Source organism: Apis cerana, linkage group LG13 (genome assembly GCF_029169275.1).
Source record: "Apis cerana isolate GH-2021 linkage group LG13, AcerK_1.0, whole genome shotgun sequence".
Taxonomy (NCBI): domain Eukaryota; kingdom Metazoa; phylum Arthropoda; class Insecta; order Hymenoptera; family Apidae; genus Apis; species Apis cerana.
In genome coordinates, this window is record NC_083864.1 from 7360882 (window position 1) to 7377941 (window position 17060).

The 17060-nt window shown below is 35.7% G+C and overlaps 1 protein-coding gene across 3 annotated transcripts in view; it reads right to left on the bottom strand.

The window, feature by feature from the left end:
* The window catches only part of LOC107996213 (receptor-type guanylate cyclase gcy-4), a 30641-nt gene that overhangs the window by 7789 nt on the left and 5792 nt on the right, over window positions 1–17060 (bottom strand). Inside the window, exons 1-4 of one of the 3 annotated variants that reach the window (XM_017054163.3) lie at window positions 7981–8221; window positions 1632–1737; window positions 1280–1505; window positions 577–1071 (exon numbers count right to left, since the gene is read on the bottom strand). In XM_017054163.3, the coding sequence (XP_016909652.2) occupies window positions 577–1071; window positions 1280–1505; window positions 1632–1737; window positions 7981–8136 (983 nt within the window). In that variant the 5' untranslated portion in view covers window positions 8137–8221. Of the gene's footprint in view, window positions 1–576; window positions 1087–1279; window positions 1506–1631; window positions 1738–7980; window positions 8222–17060 lie in introns of those variants that run through there. The other 2 variants (XM_028665896.2, XM_062083953.1) reach the window with 2 other exon arrangements.

Consider the following 17060-nt stretch of genomic DNA (forward strand, 5'->3'; position numbering starts at 1 on the left):
AAAAGGCGACGAATGTTTTTCGAGACGGCGCGAGAAAAACAGGCTAGTCTGGAATGGATGGTGAGTAATAAAAAGAAAAAGAAACCGGTAAAATGTTCGTTCGTACGAAATTTGTTTTTGCAGTGAATTCTATTTCGAGGAGACGTTTATTGCGCGACACGATCAACGAGGTAATAACACGGACCTCGGGCAATGCGAATTTTTCCTGCTCTTTTGTTCCACGCGTTTGCAAATCGATTTCCATTGATACATTTTTCGATATGCGAGAGTTGGAAAAACACGAATATTGCGCATCGAGGAGGAATTGAAGCATTCATAAAAAAACACGACTCTTTCGATTACGACTCTTTCGTTCAATTAAGTGCGAATTTTTCTGAAATGTAATTAAATGTAATTAAAGATGTAATCAACGGACAGAAATGTTTAAACGGTTTTCCTCTAGAAGGAGACGAGAAGAATCGTTTCTTAAATGAATTCTTCGATAATGTAAATATCCACGTCGTAAATCCATAAAAAAAGAAATTAAAACCGAAGCAACGGTTATAACGTTTAAGAAGCAAGGAACGTGTGTAATACCTATCGGTCGAAGTAGACGAGTTTCGATCAAACAGCAGCTCCTCGGCAAGTTTGATCACGTGTTTCAAATTCGACCCGAACCAGATTACTTTCACGTACAGTTTCATTTGATCTATGTGATCCTTGACAAAACTGGTAGCATTGATGTAACTGGTCAACAATAAAGCGCACGGTTTCCCTTGGCACCATTCCGGAATGTACATTCCCCGCTGGCAATACGATTCCTGGCAGTAATAGGTTCTGTTTTTCGGGTCTATGGTAAAATTCCGAATGTTCTCCAACGTGGATTCGTCCATTTCGAAGCGGGAAGCTTTTTCAAGCTCCGTGAAGATTATCCAACTGTCGCTGCGCCTGGATAACGCAATCGGAACGAACCAACCGAAATGACCCGGAGGAGCGATGGATCCGCATTCTTTCACTTCATGTGAATTTAACAGTGGCATCGTGTCTAGCTGTGGCGGAATCCACACCTCCATATTCACCATTGGAAGGTTTCTGTTTGAAAAAAAACTTATTCGATATAAGTTAGTATACCTTTTCTATCGTAAAACCACCTGATTAAAGATATTAAAAATATTATTTGCAATATCTTTAGGAATTTATTTTAAAATTTTAAGTTCTCTTTCGTGAAGCTTAATTTTAATTCATAGAAACTAGATAGAGAGTATCGAGAATAATCGACGTAAAATAATTTGCATCTTACTTTTCGTTGTTATCAAACGTAATGTCGTCGGACAATCTAGTGAAAGTTTCCTCCGCCCTGAACTCATCCTCCACTTCATAGATAGACACTTGCGAATAACCGAGCACCTCTGTCAAGAATATTTTCATGATTATAGTAGCCAGCCTCTGAGTCACTCTACGAGACACCTCGAAATTTATGTTCAATGGTTGCCCGTCCAAGTGGATTACCCTCTTTGGATTCACATCTGTCAAAGCATTAATTCTTCGATTAATTTTTTAAAACGGTTAACAAATTGGCTCTCTTTATTCATAATTAAGCAAGGAGAAAAAGTTCGTATAAGATCAGACGATGCAGTGGAGGAGTAATTTACCTTCGAGCATGGTCAGACATCGATTTGAGATCACGATTTTCGCGATGGTCAGAAAGACCAACACGCCCAATATGGATCCAAACCTCAACATCCTGATTTTCTCCTCCTATAAGAAGAAAACGAATATTCTGTCATTATTTGCAATTTTATAAATTTAAATTATTTTATTTACAAGGAATCTTGAAAAATTATTGCAATTCATCGCAAGTGGATGAAACGATATTATTAGAAATATAAAGAGGATTCTAATCGAATATTTGAACCAACTTGATTTGACATCCTCCCAAACGTGCTAAAATTTCTACATTACAAATATAAAATCAATCTAAATTGACTATATGATGACTACGTCGATTCTAAATCATTATATTAACGATTTCAGAGACTCTATCAACAAATCCATCTGAAAAATGAAAGATAGTACTCCACCGAAGGAGGAGAAAAATACCAGCGAAGAATACTAGCACGTTCCGCATTTCAATGGACGTTCTCTATAGGATATATTAAGATTCACGAAGTAAGACTTAGGTTACAGTCCAGCTAACAATGCACCAGCCCGTGTATAAATAGCCACGACATAGAGAGTGATTCGACTTTAAACGACCAACAGTAAATTTAAACGAACTTAGGAACGCGCTTGTTTCTCACGTGAAACGGAGAGAGAGACGGATCGTTTCAGGTAAGTTTGGACAGGTGGGGCACCAATCAAAATAGGAGAGATCGAGGAGAGAAATCGGCGTCGACAAACGCCGCAAACTCTCTTTCTTTCTCCGTCGTCGTAGGTGTGCCGTTTGTTTACAACGACGAACTGAAACACGAGCACACGTCGTCGAAGGTGACAAGAGAGGCAATAATCACCACGCTGCTATTCTTAGCCACGAGTAGCGCGGGCGCTTTGACTTTTCAACCCGTGGGCGAATGAACTGCGCCGTTTTCTTCTTCTCCTTAATCGAATCCTCCACCGAGAATTAGGTCGATTGCATTCTTCCACGTGAGAAACCACGTGAAACTCTGACTAAGTTTGTTCGAAGAAGTAGTATACGTGTATATATATATATATAAAACACGGCCGGTTAAAAACAAATTCTTTGAAACGTAATTTCAAGAACGTAATTTTTCTTGGAACGAGTTGATATAATATCGATGTTTTTGGACCTTGTTCATTGATGCCAATGATCGATTTCCAAGTTGAGAAAACGCGTCGGGATATTTGGTCGAGTGTTGAGGTCACTCGCTGAACTGAACGATTACTTACAATTAGCAACTGTTTTAGATATTCACCTGTCTTTGCACGGTCAAACTCGAAAACAAAGATGACGCTAGTTTCTTCCACTTTGTGCGTCATCAAATTGCGATATCGTTTAGATAATCGAATCATTTACGTGTTACGAATAATTGGATGCGTGTTCATCCGAACACTTAAGACACTCTTGTAAAAACTTTGTTAAATATTGCGTTTTAACGCGAGAAAAGAAAATATTCGATGGGAATAATTGAAAGTCGAGAATTCATTCTTTGAACTAATGAATAAAAATATTCGATATTAAATTATATACGTGATTACGAGGAGAATTTTTGCGCTCGTAAAACGTCGTACAAGTCAATAAGTCGATTCTTACGAGTCCCGAAGTCAATAAATCAATCGGAATGATGTTATTGGCAATTTGATGAATAATTTGTAACTCTGTTTTACTATTAGGCGATGCCATTTCGAATTCTTCAAAGAAATCATCGAGACATTCGTGTCACGTATACAAATACTAATTATATACATCTGTGACAATAAATCATGCTCAACTACTTGAGGTATTTCTGTCTTACTTATCCTAGTTCTAACTGCGTGCATTCATTGATTTGTTATTATTGCTCGAACGACTCCCTGAAAATACACATGTGATATGTACAAATTAATTTTATTTCGTTCAAAAAAATTATTATTGTATCCTGATATAAACAACCTGTTATCCATTTAATAATCTTTATTAATAATAATCTGCTGTGAAGACAAAAACACAAAAATGCTCCTCTCCGTAGAAGAAATCTCTTGAAAATTATTATTACTCGAATATTCAAAGATTCGATATAACGGATAAACGAGAAACTCTACGTATAATTTATATTGCCAATAATTTGCACTTATTAAAATAAGAATAGTCTACTTTTTTTCGTTTAAATTCTATTGTGATACGCAATTGTGACTCGCAACTCCTAAATATTCATCGGCATTACACAACGATAAACAAAACCGTAGCCGTAATTATTTTTCTATTTTCATAAATTTCGAAATTGAAAATAATAAAAAATCTCGTCTGTGTTCTCATTCATAATTCAAACTATCCAACTGTTCCACTCTATCGTGCGTCATCGAATCTTTTATATTTCCACGTTGAAAAATAGAAATAACGCGGTTCATTGAAATTCGAAATTCATTGGAAATTATGATTCAGGGTAGACAATCGGTTAATCATGCCAAGTCGGTAGAATGACACCATCCTGATCGAATACCTTGAACACCCTCGATAATCAGACTGCGTACTTGACAACAATATCGCAATTTATTGGAACTAGCGCAGATATTTTCATCGGCGTTACGTCATTTATGAAGAAACGAAGGAGGAAAATATCAATGTATCGACAGCATTTCGTGGTGGGCGATGCATGACGCAGGATGATGCACGCACGTGGCGATACTCGTTTGCAATTTACCACTGAATAAAAAATTAAACCAAGCCTGACCTATGGCCCAGTTTTTATCGTCAATGAATAAAACATTATAGAACACCGGCAGAAATAATTCGATTAACCTTTTCATCGTGAGATACTGATTCTTCGTCTTTCTTGTTTCTTTTTTTCTTCTTCTTCTCGTTCTCTACATCATTGTCTATAATGCATAATATGAAAAAGAAGTTCTGGATCGAATAGCCATTCGATATGAAGTATATTGCTCGTTTATCTTAAACGATGTAACGTTAAACGTAAACATATTTACTTTGGATGTTTTCGTTAAGACGATTGTAAAGAAATAAAAGCAAAAAAAAAAGAAAAAAAAAGTCCGATTGGCCGAGAAGTTTAATAGTCGAATGAAAAAATAGATAGTGAATTAAAAGAAAAATAATAGAGTGATAATATTGTGCGATAAAAATACGAAGTAATGTAATTTCAGATATTTTTTTTTTTTTTTTTACTTTTTTCAAGCTTTTAACGCGTAAATAAATTTCGTGAAATGTATTATTTATTTAAATATCACGATTTTCTCCTTCCTTTCTTAAAATTTAATACTTTTTTTTTAAATACATTTTCAGAGATAACACTTTACGTATTTATATTTGTATTCTGAAATCAAAACTCTTTTCAAAGTGTCATCAAATTTTATCAAACGAAACATTCGAAAAATTCATAATACGGGCACGATGTCGCAGAAAAACAAAGTTGATTCCTGAATATTTAAGTTGAATTTCGTTTATTTCTAGAGCAAAAACAGGTCTCGAGAAAAATGTGAAAATACATTGACGCTACTTATCGAATAATGTACGCACATATGCAAACGAATAGATAAACGCGTTCATTAAGATTAGTATACAACTGTGCGATATGCCGAGTTAATTGAACAAGCGAAAGAGAAGACGAACAAAGAAAAGAGGCGGGAACATTCATTCGTTTCTCCACGTGTTCCTATCTACTCATAAAAAATGTAAAAGAGACAAAAACGCGCGAGAGAGAGAGAGAAAGAGAGATAGAGAGAGAGAGAGAGAGAGAGAAAGAGAGAGGGGGGAAAAATTAAAAAAAAATTCTTTATTTCTGACGAGCATGGATTTTCCGATTCGGAAAAAAATAGCGGAACTTTCGATATGTAACTCGCGTCACAGTGACTCGTATGCATAAAATGCTTGTTCTCAGAAACGTCACAAACGTCATCCTTATTACTCGCGATGTTGTTAAGAAGATCGACTCGACAAACTTTGTCAATAAATCATTTTTAAAATTCACGGAAACGGAGTGAAGGAATATGTGAGATATGTGTCATTGGCTTTCTATAGATTCTGACGACGTCGAAAATTAGACTAGAGCACTTGTGCGACCTTACTACATCGTTGATAACGTGGAAAAACGTTATTTTAGCAAAAAAAAGGAAAACTCGCGATTAGTATACGTATTCAAATTATTTTATTATTTTATTAAAAATTTTCTTGCCTTGGACGGAGATACGGAGACAAATTGCGAAATAAATATTTCTCGATAAATTCTACAAAAAATTCTTTGAAATCAACAATTTAATTTAAATCTTGGGCGTGATTCAAATGAATCATGTTGTTATTCCATTTAATGATGTAGAACCAGTTTTTTTTTTTTTATATATAGTATTTTCTTTTGTATAATAATAAATCGTAAATACGATCGCATTAATTAAATATTTTCGCAATTTGTATGTTAAAATGAAATATAACGTAAATTAATGTAATATAAATTTCCATTAATTTTTGGAATATACGGTAGAATCTTTTTCGTACGTATTTTCGTTGAAATTTCTCAAAATTGTTATATTCATTGGCAATTTTTTACATATATTTTGCAGCTTGTAAGTTAAATAGAATCGCTGTAGCATTGACGTAAGATACATATTTAGTTAGATATACGCTCTATTTAGCTTTTTAAATGAGATTTTAAATAGACAAGATTAAATATAATAACGTTAATAAATAGCAATTTGACTTATTGATCGAACTGCTCAAATTGACCAATTATATATTTACTAAAAAAAAACTGCTAAAGAAAGCAAAATAATAATACGATTCATTGCCTTTTTTTTTTCAGATCCAACTAATCAACTTCGATAGACAGCCTTAAAGAACTTCTTTAACAAAATAAATTATTTGAAAGAAGTCTATTTAGAAAAGTCTATTTAGAAAAAATTGCAATTATCGTATTACTAATTTATCGTATAATATTTGGAAAGAAAATTTTTTTGTTGCAAAAAATCGAATAATACGTCGACACTTGTATATATGTATTTAATCGTGGTATTGTTTTTTCCGAAACGATCATTTTATCTGTTCAAACCTACCAATTGCGAATTGTTCGATGAAAAACAGGAGTTTCGAAAGCATGGAGGATAATCGTTCGGCGACGAGACGTCATTCTTCAAATACCGTGCGAAATCAGTAGACTGAAGCGTGATAAGAGAGGCGAGAGGCTAATAGGAGGTAAGTTAATACGAGACAACCTTCTTATCAATTGTTTTTTCCTAACGGAAATGCAACGCCTCGCTTGTATGTTTGTTACAACTGATAAACAAATCGATTAGTACACGATGACGAAATTATTTTCGTGCCGATCCTCGTCCACAAACATGATTCTCGGTGGCCGCTACCGTTTCTATCGCGGACAATGTTAAAAGAGTCGTTGTTGACGTTCACTGATATCGACATGGACACAATGACACGATAATGGCAATCTCTTCCATGGGAACGAGCCATGTTTCGATTCAATCGCTAATCCAATTACGAGTCATCCAAGTGTGCAAGGTTACGTCAATGCTTAAGGGTTGAACATCATCTAATTAATTAACTATTCTCAATGGGTTCGTGTTTCCTTGTCAAGGATCTATTAAATTTGAAACTCTTTTACTATAAATTTATAAGATTTTCATGAAATATTTTGACATTGTTCCATTTGTCGAAAAGTTAAGCCAATTTTTCATTTAACGCGCGTGATTTGTTTGCTTTCTTAATTTATGCATCAACGGATGTCTATGGAGATGATAATTTTTCTTTCTAATATAAATTAAAGAAAGGATGAAATTGAATTTCACTGACAATGAAAAAGTAAACTATTATTACGTAATGTAAAAATCTGATTCATAGATAAATTCATTAAACATCTGGAGAAAAACTCTTAAAACTCGAATACAGAGAAAAAGAAGAAGACATTAGAAGAGAAATTATATTACTTAGATTACAATAATTATAAAAAATTAATAGAATAAAATCTAAAATCACACATATTAAGTTAATAAAATCGTACAATATAAAAATATAATTTCTTGCTATTTAACATATCATTAAAAATATAACATAATAAACAATGTAATAAGCAGTTTGATAATAAAATTAACACATAGAACAATTAAAAATTAACATAATATTCTCGTTACTGGATAACACAATATTTTAAAAATATAATTTTCACAATGTATTAATACATTTATTAAATTAAATTAGTAATTATACTAATTTTATACTGTGTAAATGCACTTTTTTTTTTTGCTAATAATTATTAACACGATAGACATCTAAAATCGTGAGATGATCGATCGGGTCGAACGAGACAAGCGCTCTTTATCTATACTTACGATCAATGAACGAGAGGAAGTCAACGAACCGGATGCAGTTCGCCACGATCGAGTAACAATGGTTCGACTAGATAACAGCATATTCATGCATGCCTTTAAATTACACGGCGTAATGTAATTACTCCAAAATGCATATACTCTCGTGAACACGAGCATATTTGTATATCGTCGTACATAGATATAGATATTTAATTATCTTGATAAAACTACGCACGAAACACAGCTACGCCGTTGTCGTTGTGGATTGACGTCATGATGACACTTGTTTGTCTGAGCGACTCAAGTACGTATAATAAATAAATGTGTATGTGTGTGTGTATGTGTATGTGCACGCTAATCGATAACGATAAATAGTGAACGCAGGCGGCCTGAAAATAGTGGCGACGATTTCTCAATGGAAAAGGATGATGGGCACGTGTTTGATCAATGATCGATCACACTCACTTGATATAGAGAAATTGAGATAGAATTGAGACACCGGAAGAAACCATCTTGGCAATAATTTATCTATTTATAATATTAATGAGTTGAGTCGGAAGATACAGACGAACGTAGAAAATGATGTTACTTTGCTATTACAAAAGATGTTATTTTTCGTACGACAAGGGTAAACAACTGATGATAATTTCCTTTTCAATTTATATCGAGAATCTGCAATTTTTCTCAAAATTAATCCCCTCTCTTCTTTTCCCTTCTTCTTTTTCTGTCTGTAGAGATTTTTGCCCCATCGATCCCATCCAATTTCATGTTCAATTCGTTTCGATCGAGGATCGATTCTAGAATTTTGAGATGCGCATGTGCGAATTTACACAGTTTTCAACGGAACGGGACGAGACATTGTCAATATTCCCCTATTTCTATTATCTATCTTCTGCACGAGAACGTGATATCAAGTAGCCAAGGTTGGGAGCGATAAATCGATTCGAGAGACGTCACAGAGACGAGCAAACGGACAGTTTTTTATTTGCATTCGATGATAATGACAGAGCTCTGCTAGTGGAAGGTGGAGCCCACGTTTGGATAATAATAATCATAGGAGGAGTATAACGTAGTACCAAGAAAATGGAAGTACACAAAGTTTAACGTCAATCATGGTATGCTATGGATATTGACGGTATTGAAATTTACAAGAATCGAGCGATTGCAAAATATGCAAATATTTCATCAACACATCTTTCTTACGTAAAATTCAAGCAATTTAAGAGACTGGTATGAAAAAAGAACGAGGAAAACAACAAGTGTAATGACAGATTGACGAATTATGAAATAAAGAAGTAAAATTATTACATTGGGAGTAAAATTTCCGTAATTGACGAATGATCGAACAAGTTCTCAACTTATAGATCTCAAACGATTTGTACGATTCGTTTTAACATTAAAATTAATTTTATAGACACTTAAATTTAGATCAGTTCTCAGCGTTTCTTGATGTTATAATATGAAAAATATGATCAGGATTAAAGAAATCGTTAATGAATAAAGTCATTGATTTATGATAGAATCGATCGAATATATGAAGAAGAAGATTTATGAAACTTTCAAAAGAACAAAGAATCGTTTTCAATGACAGTTATTGTAATTATTATTGTAAGTATCGATATTTCATCTCATAGATATTATTTTTCTTGTTTAATAAGCAAAAACTTGTTTACAATCAACATTTTTACGACATCATAGTTAAATATTATTTATTAAAAAAGGAAAAAGAATCATTAATCGAAAAAAATTTTACTTATCTTACGTATAATATTCGGCAAGCAAAATTTCAAGAAATTTTTTTTCAAAAAATTTAAAGAATATTTTAATGTAATATCTAATATTTACAATATCTGATTATTTTCAAATACTATATATATATATATACGCGTAAATCTCTAAAGTTAGAAATTTTCTAGAACTTTTTGTATAGATTAAATATCCTATCTTATTCTTTGAATAGAAATTATATCTTACATCGATTTACGTATTATTTTAACGGTTTAGTTTTAGTTTAAATATCCTATTTTCGAAAAACTGAAAAAGATCGAATTCTTCGAAAGAAGAAAAAAGTTAGAAAGAAAGAAAAATTACAATCTTTTAAATTTTGATTTAGGGGTTTTGCTCATGAGCTCACTGACCGGTTAACCTTGCCCGCGATCAAGAAAACCGTGGAATCGCACAAGTAACGGGGTCGTCTCGAAAATCTTGGCCGGTGGTCGTGAAAACCAGTCGGTATTTCGTCTCAGATACGTCCTGTCGCTCGTCTCTTGAATAATAATCTTTTTACATCGAGGATCGACGTAATCGTTTCCGAACTGTTTTTACGCGATCAAGTCGATAAACAAGTTTCTACTCCCCCAATCGAAATCGTACGATGTTTAAAATACGTGTTAACACATTTTAACAGAAACCTATAGTGTTTGTGATAAACTGGTTTTTTTTTTTTTTTTTTTTTTTACAAACGACGTAGAATTCCCCGTGATTGTCTGGATATTCGATTCAGAATTTGTTCCACAAAAAATATGTATAAAGAGAAATCTACCGCTTGTGCATAAATATTCAGATAGTTTTTTCGTGGATTCTAAGAAAATACATATTTAAAGATGAGATGTGTTGTTGTGATTTTGAGAATTCGAAGAATGCGTCTGCAATTTTTTTTTTTTCTCGTTAAAGTTAATTTTAACCGTTGGAGATGTTATGTCGAATTAGATTATTCCGTTTCGTTTGATTTTTTTTTTTTTCTTTTCAATTTTATCCAATGTAATGGATGCAAGAATATTTTATGCGAATGAAAATAAGAAAAAAAAATGTTAGATAAATATAACTTGATCCATAAATCTGAAAAATCAAGCTGTATAAAGTACATTGTTTTATATACTTTGATAAAAATATATAAACCTGACTGGTTACGAAAATATAAAAATACATTTAATTTATTTGACTCTGAACTAGTTGGCATAAAATGTCCAATGTTACTTGGATCATAAAATTGTTCCTTCAATTTTCGAGTAAATAAAGTTTCTACACATCTAACTATATCTCTTCTAACTAAACTTGTACCACCTATAAAAAGCTATAATCTAAATTCCTGAATTCCCGAATGCAACATCGATCTTTTACAATTTAACATTTCGCGTGAAAGAAACCATATTTTCCAAATTAACAATTCCAAATTATCAATTATGTATTAAAAGATCAATATCCACGACGTTGTTCCACGCATATCTCTTTGTCTATTTTCCAAATATTTTCAGACAGTCTGAAATGAAATGAAATGTGCACGCATCTCCTGTATTCACAGATAACTTTTCGCAGGGAGAACACGTTGCGTTTCGATTTATTGATTCGAGCTACCCACGCCACCAGATAAAACCAGAACAAAGATAAGATGGGATCGATATTTTTCACTGCCGGATTATCACCACCTTTATCTCGCTTCTTGTAAATCATTATATATTCTGGTAACGTTGTGACATTACGATTAACCCTTTCGTTCTTTCTCTCTGACGCACCAGATAATGGCTACTTATGTCAATGGCTACTCATGACGTAGGCAGACGTTACGGAATGCCAGACCGTAATAAACAACGTTTTAACAAATCCAGAATATCATCGTTTGAGAAGGATTAAATCGTATTGGCGTGGATCTTGTCACGATCGATATTTAGTCTACAATCTCTGAAATTTATTTTATTCTGCGAGCCGACAGAACAGTTTTATCAAACTTTTCTTTCTCTCTTTCTTTCCTTTTTCTTTCTTTTTTTTTTTTTGCCAATTGTTACACACTTTTTTTTAAATTGAGAAAATTGAAAAGTTACTCTACACTCGATTAAAAAGAAAGAATTTATGAAATAGTAAACATTTGTGAAATAGTGAACCGTTGTATTTGAGTTTATAGATAAGCTAAGTTGGCTTCGAGTCAAGCGAAGAGAGATTAGTTTCCATTGAGACTTATATCGTGGAATATGCAAGATATACGTGTCAACGCTGAAGAATTTAAACGGAGAAGAAAACACGAGCAATTAAAACAACGATTAACGAATGCCTTAAAGCATTACTGCCTTCCACTCGCAATAGAAGGCTCTTTTTTACCAAGAAAAAGGGAAATATCAAGAGCTAAGAATAATAAATTTCAATCACGTTACTTCTTTTCCACGTATCTCAAAGAATGAGTAGAATAGATCGATCACAACTTCATCATCATTTCGCGAATAGATGAATTTCCGGGAATCGCTTGATCCGAAGTTAAACAGGAATTAGCTGAAATCTACGAAAATCATTCGCGATTCACGTGAGTTTGCGCTTCGAAGAAATTTCCCGCGTTTGAAACGAAGAGAATGGAAAGAGAGTCGAGAGAGAGAGAGAAAGAAGGAATTTTTCTTTTCGTATAAATTCCTGTTAATTAATCCTCCGTGTTTGTCGAGCACGATCACGACCCTCGAACACGGAATGCCAAGACCGAAGCATTGGCGTGCACGCATTACACGCTCGTCTACGGCAATGAAATCAAGGCTCTTTGTACAACAACAACTTGTTCCACGGAATTGCATCGACGAGCTCGTAAACAAGTTTTATATTCATGCTAGCTATCACGTGGTCCAATCCAACGTATCGTACATATCCATCTGTGCAATGTGCAACGTTTGATTTTCTACAACAGTTAGCAGGAAACGTTGGATCGTTGCACGCGAACAAGGGGCAATTCATTTTCGCGCGAAAGCAACTATATCGAATCGTGGAAACTGGATTTTCGAGAGTGAATGTTGAAAGGCAAGGCGCGTCATCGTTACACGCGATTATGCTCGATATCGGTGATGCGTAGTAGAGATATTTCCAGCCCGTTTACGAAAAGTAAATCCTTGGATCCGGCCAACTCACCTAGCCCCTAATTTCAACCGCGTAAACGTATAATTAGAAAACGTAGCTGCGAAGTCGCTTCGAACCGAGACTCGTCTATTCTTTTACGTTTATGCTAATGACGGAGTTGGTATGCGGATAACGATGATGGAACACTCCATTGTGAATTTCTCCTTCGAAGCCTCTTTCGAGTAAAAATTCGTCGAAAGCGTTTGAGAATCGAAATGGCTCGAAACCGGTCAATCATCGTTGCTTCGTTACTTTTTTTCCAACTATTTAGTGAAAGTTAAATTGCTAAATCTCTCGAAAGAAGATGAGAGAGGTAGAGGAAGTTTCAAACGCGCATTCTGAAGTACTTTCTTTTACAGTTGTATGCGACTCTTGTTTACAAGTTTATAAGTTTGAGAACGGTTCGCCAAAGCAACGGCTGAAAATAATTTTACACCGAAATAACAGAAATAACAGCGCAGGTATAAACGACTCGTCGATTAAAACTCGTGACGTGTCACTTTTCGGTATCAAAGAAGAAAAAAAGAAAGAAAAAGAAAAAGAAGAACTGTGCAAAACTCGGAAAAAGAAATTGCTCGAGCAAATGTTGTTCGAAGCTAACCCCACTCCCGTCATCCCATCTACTCGAATTCCTCTCGAACGCGGTCAAAGTGCCGCAAAGCCAATAAAGAGAAGCACGAACATGTTTCAGGATTGGTAACCACGTGGACACGCGTGCCAGGCGAGCTGACCGATCGCGAGGTGCCAAGGCCAAGCACGGACTGTACAGTGTACCCGATGGGCAGGTGGGTGGAAGTCATCGACCCGCTTTGTGCAAACGTCTGCAATGGCGTCTCGGCTCGCGCGCTCCGTATATCGGCACGCGTGCGAGGAAAGGCGGAACACTTTCGATCGACGAACGACAACTAACGAGGTAAACGTCCGTTGCTCGAAGCTAACGTGCTCGTTTATGGCCTGTATATGCATTCTCGAAATCTTGCGTGTGGCGCAACATCCACGAAAATATTTGGCACGCGACGCGGAAATCTCGGCGCGTGGCACCGATGCGGAGGTACGAGATAAATAAATGAATAGCGCACCACGACGACGCCCTGCAACGGCAACGCACGTGCAGACGAGCATTATTTGCGTCGAAATCGCGACGAAGGACGCGGATGATTCGTAATTCGTCCGACATGAAAAGGAATATTTGCGCATGGTCGAATTATCTGATGAAAAATTTGAGGTTACTTTTTTTTTACAGATTCTATAAGCAGTAATCAACGTTGAGATTTCCAAATGTAAATTATAATATATCCTTTTGAAGAAGAAAAAAACATTGCAGATAATATCGTGGAATCAAATGATCAATTTGTTTCGTTTAATATTTAAGGTTCTCGCTGATGTAAGTAGATCTATGTCCTTGGTATTTAATTTCGATGAAGGCCACTTCTCGGGATCGAGAATCCAGGCACTCTCTCAAAGAAATTTCTTGGTTGCTAAGAGGAAGAGAAGAAATCGAATGATATCAGCGAACAGCTGATGAAATATTCTCCAAGGGAACACTGCTTATGTCTGCTTAGACCTCGATCCTGATAATTGTTGAACGAGTCGATCATCGTTTGAAAAGAGTCAACAAACTATTTTTCTCTAAACGTCGAAACAACTTCACTGAAAAAATACGCCAATTATATCTACGAATATAAAATTGTTTTTATCATCGACACAATACTCAACACCAAGTAATGCGGAGTAACGCGAGCCAAAGGAGGAAAACGAAAAAACAAAAAAATTACAAGATCTCTGTCTTGTTCCCTCGCTCGCGAGTTATATCGAAATCGGGGACGATTTACGCCGTAAACCTCCATTCAGTCCTGAAGAATCGTTCGTTACAAAATTCTGTGGTAATCGGCCGCAAAACTGCGGCGTCAAACGGAACAATATAATTGCGGTTGTCGGTACCAATTTAACGATCATCGTTTCGCGCCCGGCCGCCGTCACATTAATGAACAACTCTAACCATAGCCCGCGCCAACTATAGTAACGAACCTATAAAAAGTACGTTTCTTCGCCGTTGTAATCAGCCAGAGAAAACGTGAGCACTGTCCCTGACACGCGAGTCTCTCGCATACACTATTCAACGCGAAAACTGCGTGTGTACGTGTGTGTGTGTATATACAGCGTATATATAATAAAACGGATCTATGACCCGTAACTCGGGCAGTTGGTTGCACCATCGAGACGCAGCTTGCGCTTTCGTCGACTAAACGAAATACGACGTGGGCAGCAGCTGATCTCCGCGACGTCATCGTTGGTCACGATGCTTTTCTCCGAGTTTAGAGGTTAAAAAGAAATCGTTTATTAATTGTAGCTCGTTAACATGATGCAAAGTGGTGGCCGTTCGTCGCAAGATTCGTTCGCCTAATCGTGTTCTAATCTAATCAGAGGAACGATTGATCCAGGAATGTGTCCATTTCACGAACGTGCACGAACGCGAGCAATTATCGTTAGATTGCAAAATCCTTGTAACCAATTGTAAAGGCTCGGTTTATAATTATTTTATACAATTTAGATTTCGATTGGTTTTAAGTTCAAACTTTTGAATTTTCCGTATCTGTTTTGTATATATAACGCTATTCTTTTTTTAATACGAATGTGCTGCGTCATTAGCTGTTCGTAGCGTTGGACGTTCGTTAGGGGTCATTAATCTCGAATTGATTAATCTTTTAACTATAACAAGCGTACACATACGTCTTTCAAATATCTTCGTGTATTTACAAAAGTATATAGTAAATATATATACATATATATGGAATAAATTTGAATCGATCACGATATATATCTTATTAAATTAAAATAATCTTTAAATCGAATAACGTCGATTCAAAATAAACGAATTCTGGTTGAAAAAATAAATTTATATAGAATAAAAATTTGATGGAATATTTACCACTTTTAACGTATCTTGGCAACTATCTTATAAATGCTATATATATAAAACAAATGATTTTCGTCTAACAAGCTGTGCAAATTATAATTGAAACTGTCGAAAGACAAAAGTTTAATATAATTTGCTTCGTTTGACAATTTTGAGCTCTGTCTTGTGAATTTCGTAGTAAAGGTAAGCTGTAAAAATAGACGCGAGTTGAAAGGAGGGGTCGTTCGCCCACAGAAGTACAGTAGGAGTACAGCGTCTGATCATGACGCGTCCATTTCTACTAGTTTCATCAGCCACTTTCCATCATAAGCAAAACGTTACGACTTCGCTCTATTTTTATTCATTTTCCTTTATCACTCTCACTCGAATTGTCTACACGCGGAATCCAGACTTTTGACTTGGATATTTCGATTCTAGAAACCGGCTTCCCCGGAAATGCTTGAGAAAAAAATAACTCGCACAATTTAACCGACTCTATTTGCCAATCCGGACAAATAAACGACGATGTTCTATTTATCTATGGTGAACGCAAGCCAACAACAAGCCATAACAGCCACTTCATAAATTTTCCTATTATCGTTGCTCAACCGTTACGAAGAATCAACCAAGTCGACGTTTTACTCAACGACTCGGTAGCCTCGATCCTTGAATGACTTCGAAAATGTTTTCAGACCGGTGAAAGCGTGGAATAAATTGGCCGATTACGCAATCGGTTATGCGGTTCACAAAAGAACCGCGTCTATTTTTCACCGACTTCTCGCAATTCGGACCGATAAATATTCCTACAACTGGACGTACGAGGAATATCGAGAATATATCCCACCCTGAGCTTAATTCATCACTTGTGCGTAATTCCGTAATTTCAGAGAAGATGTATGCACATCCAATTTAGCCGCAAGACGTGCATTGCCTTGGCGCCTACGAGTAAATTCTCGCAAGCGCGTCTCGATTCATATCCGGCCGCATCTTTCTCCCTCTTCCTAAGAGGGAGAAGATTCCTTGTCAAAAAATAGCTCCGTCATAGCGTCACCGTCATCGAGTGGTGAGTCACAGTGAACGCCACAGAAGGAGGACACGGTGGGTAACTCGGCCGAACACAAGTCGTCATCTCGAGTTGTTCACGAGAATAGCAACGAACCTTGTGCGCTGGGTGAGATCAAGGAACGTAGTGATCGCTTTCGATATAGAGCTTCGATTACGTAGAATAGAGCTTCGATACGTGGGAACACGCGCGAGATTCGAATGGGGACGCAAAAGATGGACGATGACACGATATGAAGGAAAAGATTTGCGAACGAGATTACGGTTGACAAAGTTT